Here is an 8456-nt window from a genome sequence, read left to right as displayed (position 1 = left end):
ACCGGGCCCCTCATGGGGCTCCGCAGTGGAGCTGCAAGGCCGGCGGCGGCGGCCGGGACCGTTGGGGGCGGGGTGTGTGGCCTTATGACACACTTCCAGTGATGTCAGGGGGTGTGGCCTTATGACACACTTCCGGTGATGTCAGGGTGTGTGGCATATGCTAATGAGTTATGCTAATGAGTCCCCCTAGCTCTTTTTCTATGAAACGACCCCTGCTACTAGGCGATTTGCAAAAGACAGAGGGTGATCTCTGTAGAAGGAAGACGGTGGCAGCAGTGCCGTCGAATACATTAGTGGGTGGGAATGCTGAGATATACTGCTAGGGGAATAACAAAGGATTCTGTAGTCAAGACACGCTAAGTACGTGCAACAATAATTATACAGAAACCAAAGTCAATAATAATGCCAAACTCATATATATTATAATGGAATATCAAAGTTACAAAGAGCAATTGTCAAAAAGTGGGCGGTAACAAACTCAAACCCACAAGAAGTCACAGCACGTCTCCAGAGCAGCAGACTCCCTTCATTAACAGAACAAGCACGCAAAAGCAAACTTGGACTGCAAGGAGATCAAATCAGCAAATCACGCCAGGCCCGCCTGTCTTCTGTCATGCTCCTGAGTTTGCTTAATTTCATGTTCGTTGCATTGAGAACACTGTCCAACCATCATATGCACTGCAAGAAACCTCTGTAAATTAGTGTGTTCTGTTTATAACTATCATTCTATAAAGTGCATTGTGTGTTATTTGAGAGAGTCAGTATTTGAGAGCCAGTTTGGTGTGGTGGTTAAGTGTGCGGACTCTAATCTGGGAGAACCGGGTTGGATTCCCCCACTCCTCCACTTGCACCTGGCTGGATGACCTTGGGCAAGCCGTAGTTCTGATAAGAGCTGTTCTTGAAAAAGAGCAGTTTCTGTCAAGAGCTCTCTCAGCCCCACCTGCCTCACAGGGTGTCTGTTGTGGGGAGGGGAAGGGAAAGGAGTTTGTAAGCTGCTCTGAGACACCTTTGGGTCGTGAAGGGCAGGGTATGAATCCAATCTCTTCTTCTTCTACTACTTCTTCTAAACGATCCACTCCATTCAGGAATCTTTGAAGTTGCCCACCCACCACTCATTCAATCACCTTTCTCCAGAATGAGACTGGATGGTAGATATTCGACTCTCCTGAGTTCAGAGTACGTTTTTTTAGGAGTGGGCACGCCAGTGCCCACTTCAAGGCAAGAGTTCTTGGACTCAGGCCTCCAGTTGGGTAAACAAGTGGCAGCAGGGGCCATGGATGTCTTTCACCAGCTTTCACCCGGATTTAGGAAGGGCCTGCACAGTGTTTTATCCGAGAGGGTGTTTGATGGAAGGTGAACTGCTCTGGGCAGAGTTGATTGTGCTTTTATTCTGTGTGTTGTTTTGGTTTTGTTCGTGGATTTGCAATAGTTAATGGTCCTTGCAATGCCGCACTGTTACCCCACCCCCCATTGAGCCCAAGGAAAGGAAATGGCATATAAATAGATAAAATAACAAACTAACCAGCTAACTAAACAGATACCTACATAGCAGTGTTCCCTCTAAGCTGAGTTAGTGTGAGTTAGCTCACAGTTTTTTAGCCTCCGGCTCAAGCATTTTTGTCTTTGCTCGGGTAGGAGGGCTCCAGAGCAAACTGATTTCTGCAGTAGCCAAATCGGTCGCTCACATCTTTAATGGCAGTAGCTCACAAAGTTGAATTTTTGCTCCCTGGACTCCACAGCTTAGAGGGAGCATGGCTCCGATTCACAAATTTTTGTCTTTGTTCAGGAAGGATGGCTCCAGAGCAAACTAATTTATGTGGTATCCAAATCGCTCGCTCACAACTTTAATGCCAGTCGCTCACAAAGTAGAATTTTTGCTCACAAGACCCCACAGCTTAGAGGGAGCATTGATACATAGATGTTGGTTTTGCTACTTTTCTAGTAGCATCCATCATGATTAATTTATTTATTTAATTAGATTTATAGACCGCCCTCCCCAATGGGCTCAGGGCAGTGTACAACATTTAATATGCAATTAAAACAATATTAAAATAACAATTTACACATAAAATCATAAGATACCGTATAATTCTAAAAATTGTCAGATGCTTAATCAGAATCAGGCCACTTATGGACAATTGGCCTGAAGAATTGGCCAGAAAACGTTAGCTGGACAGAAAAAGTTAGGGCCAAAGAAGCTGGGGGGGGAGGGGGATGTCCGCTGCCTCAACCAAATGCCCGGCGGAAGAGCTTTGTCTTGCAGGCCCTGCGGAACTGCAATAAGTCCCGCAGGACCCTGATCTCACACGGTAAAAAGCAGTATAGGCCCTTTCCGCACAAGGTCTTCCGCACTAGGCCCTATAGGTCCTTCAGTGCTGTCTCCTACTAGCTATTCCGCACTACACTCGAGTTCACCCCTCTTTTTGTCCCATGTTTTTTTGTCCATTCTGCATTACATTGTGGTCACTCCGTGTTCGGGCCGCCGTTGCCCTGGGGTATATGGATCGTGTTTTGCGCAGGCTTTCCCTCGATCCAAAGTGGCCCTGGTGCAGACTTAAGTGTAGAATTGGTAACTAAGTCCTTTTCCCGCCATACCTAGGACAAACACCCCTGTTCGCAATGAACATAAGAACATAAGAGACGCCAATGTTGGATCAGGTCAAAGGCCCATCCAGTCCAACACTCTGTGTCACACAGTGGCCAAAGATACCAGGTGCCATCAGGAGGTCCACCAGTGGGGCCAGGACATTAGAAGCCCTCCCACTGTTGACCCCCCCCCCCAAGCACCAAGATGACAGAGCATCACTTGCCCCAGAGTCCCTATCTATACCTTGTGGCTAATAGCCACTGATGGACCTCTGCTCCATATGCTTATCTAATTCCCTTTTGAAGCCGTCCATGCTTGTAGCTGCCACCACTTCCTGTGGCAGTGAATTCCAAGTGTTAATCACTCTTTGGGTGAAGAAGTACTTCCTTTTATCCGTTCTAACCCGACCGCTCAGCAGTTTCATGGAGTGCCCAGGAGTTCTTGTCTTGTGAGAAAGGGAGAAAAGTACCTCTTTCTCTACCTGCTCTTTCCCACGCATAATTTTGTAAACCTCGATCATGTCACCCCTCAGTTGTCGTTTCTCCAAGCTAAAGAGCCCTAAGCACCTTAACCTTTCCTCATAGGGAAAGTGTTCCAACCCTTTTATCAGAATTAATAACCCGGGACAGGCAAGCAAATTGGAGCGGGACAAAATGAGTGCAGAAAACAACAGATAGACAGAGAGAACGGCAAGATGAATGGCCACGAGTCGAACACAGAGAAAACCTGGGGGTGAGGGCCAAGAGCAGAAAGGGCCCATAGTTAGCACTCACAAGTCTAAGGCCAGTAGCCGCCTGTCTCTCCTCCTTAGCATCCCTCTTGGACATGTCCATTCTGCAGATCTATGACGTCTTTCCTTGGCTGATGCGCCGTTTGCCAGGACCTCACAAGAAGACTCTGGCAAGCTGCGAGGAGGTTTGTTCCTTCATAAGGAAGGAGATCAGAAGCCATCAGGACAGAGGAGCTTCGGATGAGCCTCAAGACTTCATTCATAGTTACCTGGCTCAAATCGAGAAGGTCAGTGGCTCGTGCTGGACAGCAGCCTTCTTTGGAGACTGATGGCACTTCTCGCTCTCAGCTATGAAGAGGTAGAGTGCTCCTGCAGTGGTGGTGGTGAAACCAGACATACTACTACTACTACTTCTTCTCTTTCTCCTCCTTCTTCTCTGTCTCCTTCTTCTCCTCCTCCTCCTCCTTCTCCTCCTTCTCCTCCTTCTCCACCTCCTCCTCCTCCTTCTACTTCTACTTCTTCTCCTTCTCCTCTTTCTCTTCTCTGTCTCCTTCTCCTCCTCCTCCTCCTCCTTCTCCTTTTTCTCCTTCTCCTCTTTCTCCTTCTTCTCCTTCTCCTCTTTCTCCTCCTCCTCTGTCTCCTTCTCCTCCTTCTCCTCCTCCTTCTCTGTCTCCTTCTTCTCCTTCTCCTCCTCCTCCTCCTCCTTCTCTGTCTCCTTCTCTGTCTCCTTCTCCTTCTCCTCTTTCTTCTCCTCCTTCTCCTCTTTCTTCTCCTCCTTCTCCTCCATCTTCTCCTTTCAAGTTCGCTACTTTCTGTAATCTGTGGGGTAATTCCTAATTGCTGCCGAAGGACCTTGCATTTCTTGTGTCTTTATTATTGTAAAGCACTCACAGGAGACCACAAAGCACGAACTAGGAAAACTGATGATAACAGCATTTATGCAGCATTAGAGAGTACTTAAAGTATATCTCAGTGGGTATTATGGGAGAGGGAGAAAATCATGCTTAATTTTATAAACCTCTATCATGACCCCCCGCTTGAGCCATCTTTTTTTTCTTGCCGGGGAAGTACCAGAGACTCTTCAGCATTCCCTCCTAGGAAAGTGGTTCCAACCCCTTCATCGTCATGGGTTGATTCTGCATTGGCTTTTCCCTCCGCTCTTTTAGCAAACCCACGTTGGAACAGAAATTCCCCTCTGCATTGCAGGCTGCTTTCATTTCCTTCGATCATCAGATTTTATGGTACCCTCCACACGCCATGCCACTTTCACTTCCTTCGATCATCAGGTTTTATGGTACCCTCCACACTCCATGCCACTTTCACTTCCTTCGATCATCAGGTTTTATGGTACCCTCCACACTCCATGCCACTTTCACTTTCTTTGATCATCAGGTTTTATGGTACCCTCCACACACCATGCCACTTTTTGTGCATGGTTCCCTAAGCGGACCTCGAAGGAGGGGGGGGGGGGATTACAGATATAGGTACATTACAACTCAGGTACCCGAATGCATATAGGAATAAAAAGAACCTTTGGCAGCTTGCTGACAGGTATTTGAATGTGGTTTTGAGCTGCACTTTTCCCTCCCTGGTGAGAAGATACGGAGCAAACGCTGGATTCAGAATCACCCTGGTTGGTTGCCCTCTTAGGCACTCTCCCCAGCTCTTCAATATCCTTTTCGAGATCAGGTGACCAGAACTATACAGTATTCCAAACAAGACCACACCATAGCTCTGTACAAGGGCACTGCAATGTTGGCTATATTTATTTTCAGTCCCTTTCCTAATAATTCGTAGCATGCAATTTTATGGCTAGAAAAATTACCTCAGAAATATAACATACCCTTTTTCCCCTTTGTGATGTCCTGTAGATCAAAGATCAGCCCAAACCAGCCTACGATGAACGCAACATGGTCCAGTGCATCTTCGATCTGTTCTTGGGTGGTACGGAGACGTCCAGCACCACACTGTACTGGGCATTGCTCTATATGGTGGTTTATCCTGATATCCAAGGTGAAATAATAATTAACCTATGGCATTGTGTTTGGAATAGCCAGGAGATCCTAAGATTGTCTGGCAGCCAGGAGTTCTAGCTCTTTAGCGTTATGCACCCCTAGGTGGCAAGCTGGACTTGTTCTTAAGGAAAGAGATGTTTCAGAGGTGGTTTATATCCCGCCCTGTCCCAAAAGGTGCTCAGGGTGGCTCACTACAGAATTTGATACCAATAAATAATAAGCAGATTAAAACAAGTTAAAAACATTCAAGCAATCATATGATGGACAGTAAACAAGGTGGCAAAATCAGGCATTTTTCCCCCCAGGGCAGTCCTTCAATCTTCCTGCAAGATGATTAGACTGACTGACAATTCTAAAGCAGTGCATAAAAGGGCAACTAGGATGATAAAAGGGTTGGAACACTTTCCCTATGGAGAAAGGTTAAAGTGCTTGGGGCTCTTTAGCTTGGAGAAACGATGGCTGAGGGGTGACATGATCGAGGTTTACAAGATTATGCACGGTATAGAGCAGGCAGAGAAAGAAGTACTTTCCTCCCTTTATCACAATACAAGAACTCGTGGGCAGTCAATGAAATTGCTGAGCAGTCGGGTTAGAATGGATAAAAGGAAGTCCTTCTTCACCCAAAGTGTGATTAACACATGGAAATGACTGCCACAGGAGGTGGTGGCAGCTACAAGCATGGATGGCTTCAAGAGGGAATGGGATAAACATATGGAGCAGAGGTCCATCAGTGGCTATTCGTCACAAGGTATAGAAAGGAACTCTCAGTCTGGGGCAAGGGATGCTCTGTATTCTTGGTGCTTGGGGGGGAACAACAGTGGGAGGGCTTCTGGTGTCCTGGCCCCACTGCTGGACCTCCTGATGGCCCCTGGTATTTTTGGCTACTGTGAGACAGAGTGTTGGACTAGACGGGACATTGGCCTGATCCAACTTTGGCTTCTCTTACGTTCTTATGCTCTGAGCAGCTCTGTGGGCAGGGGAGGCCAAGATGGACTGAAAAATCTTGTTGGTCTCCAAGATGCTACTGGACTCAATAGCACTTGCACTCTGATAATGTGGTGGTGTCGGAAAGTGCCTTAAGGCCGCAGCCTGTTTATGGCAACCTTGCAAGGTTTTCAGGGCAACACATGTTCAGAGGTTGTTTGCCATTGCCTTCTTCCACTTTTTTTAAAATAGGGGGATTGTCTTACTGTCAGAACCCACAGCTAACAACGAAGTACACACATCCAGGAACGGTTATACTTTTATTGCAAAGCTATAGATGCAGTAACATAGGCACTGTTAAGAATGGCGGCGACCCATAGAGCCTAATAGGGTATAGGGTATTCGTATGCACCCCCCACACACACTGGCATGGGCCAATTAGGTCCCCTCCCGCGCGCGGGATAACTTAGGAAACCATTAGGTGATTAAAGCTGGGAATTAGGAGTCTCTCACGGTAAAGAGGAGAGCTCCGTGCACCACAACCTCCTCCTGCACATCTGTGGAGATAAGCGTTTCAGCAAAGGCATATCAGCAGGGATAGGAATGCAATAGCAAGTAACAAGACCCAGAATGAACCCCCCAACCCCCATGGCAGCAGAGCTGGCACTTACATTCTGGGTCCCCTCCCTTTTGGGTAAATATGGTATTCTCCGAGTGCTAGGCTGTGGTCACACGTTCATTTTGATCGGGTTTCACCACTGTTCCCTCTCGCATTTAAAATTGCTGATCAGACTCCCGAATCCATCTCCCACACCGAAGTGGGCTCACTCGTCCGATCCTCCCGGTTCCCTAGTGAGTTTTCCAACACTGGGAAAATCAAGTACTTTCTGGGCATTTGCGCTTTGAATCCGCGATTATGCCGATCTAGACAGCCATCTCTCACAATGATTGCAATGATGTCGTCTGACCGTCCTTTGCTCAATGAGACTTCCCACCCCCGGCTTCCGCCTTTTTACTCATGAGCAATCCTGCGCTGAATCAAATCAATGTTTAAATGTTCAAGCACACATATATAGGCTCCAGTGCTTGGTAGTATGTCACCAGTTCATTTTATTCACTGTTCGGGGGGAGGGACCTGTAAAAACAAGGGAGTACGGTGAGTCCAAGTGGGGGCGTTGATTTGGCCATGTGCATATGCACATGCACAAAGCAATTTTTTATTTTTTTTTTCAAAAACAATTTATTAGGATATTTAAAAAGTTCAAACATATATCAAAACTTATACAGTTATATATCCCTCCCTCCCCCCTCCCCCCCTTTCTTGGCTTCCCAAAGTGCTCCAACCTCCAGCCCAATTCTTACATTTTCTCCATAAAGTCTTTCCAGTCTGCAAAAAATTCTTCTGCTTCCAAATTATTAAGTTTCCTTGTCATTTTATCCATTTCCACCATAAAGAGTTGTTTTTTTTAATCCATTCCCCTATTTCAGGGACCTTATCTTGTTTCCAACATTGATCAAAGCAATTTAAAAAAAAACACCTTGCACTGTGCCACTGAAGCAGCAATGCAGCTATCTAGATGGTGCCCAGAGCCTTGTTGTGCAATGCTTGCGGTTTGGGGAGGGATGTGTGATCATCCCAACCCGAAAATAAATATTCCTGATCAAATCTATAGCGGGAGCAAATCGCAATAAGCTTGCCGTGTGACCACACCCTAGGGGGTTTGTAATTTGTAATTATCTATAAAGAGAATTACGAATTACAAACCCCCTAGGGTGTGGTCACACGGCAAACGTATTGCGATTTGTCCTCAGCCTGTTTCTCCTCAGCCAGAGTCCAGAAGGAGATAGATGTTTATGGCAACCTTGCAAGGTTTTCAGGGCAAGAGATGTTCAGAGGTAGTTTGCCATTGCTCTCTTCCACTTTTTTTTTAAAAAAAGGGGGGTTGTCTTCAGCAGGGGTCATTTTGTAGAAAAAGAGGTGCAGGAGCTCATTAGCATAACTCATTAACACAACTCATTTGCATATGTCACACCCCCTGACATCACCGGAAGTGTGTCAGAAGGCAACACCCTCCGCTCAGGCTCCACTGGACTCTTTTGGACTGCTAGCTATTGGGGGGGGGGAGGAACGTGCAGATCTGTCCTCACAGAGGAGGGAGAGCTTGTACCTGAATAAAACTCGGTCTTAAAAGGTGCCACT

General features: G+C 46.7%; 1 protein-coding gene across 1 annotated transcript in view; it reads left to right on the top strand.

Annotated features, from left to right (window-relative positions):
- The window catches only part of LOC107119366 (cytochrome P450 2J6-like), a gene marked incomplete at both ends in the record, with an annotated part of 26546 nt that overhangs the window by 17640 nt on the left and 450 nt on the right, over window positions 1-8456 (top strand). Inside the window, 2 exons of the mRNA XM_015421830.1 lie at window positions 3428-3604; window positions 5189-5330. Of these exons, the coding sequence (XP_015277316.1) occupies window positions 3428-3604; window positions 5189-5330 (319 nt within the window). The remainder of the gene's footprint in view (window positions 1-3427; window positions 3605-5188; window positions 5331-8456) is intronic.

The sequence above is a fragment of the Gekko japonicus genome, unplaced genomic scaffold, assembly GCF_001447785.1.
Source record: "Gekko japonicus isolate JY-2015 unplaced genomic scaffold, Gekko_japonicus_V1.1 scaffold6330, whole genome shotgun sequence".
Lineage (NCBI taxonomy): Eukaryota > Metazoa > Chordata > Lepidosauria > Squamata > Gekkonidae > Gekko > Gekko japonicus.
Note: the sequence above shows the minus strand (reverse complement) of the source record. Positions and strands in the feature narration are given on the sequence as shown.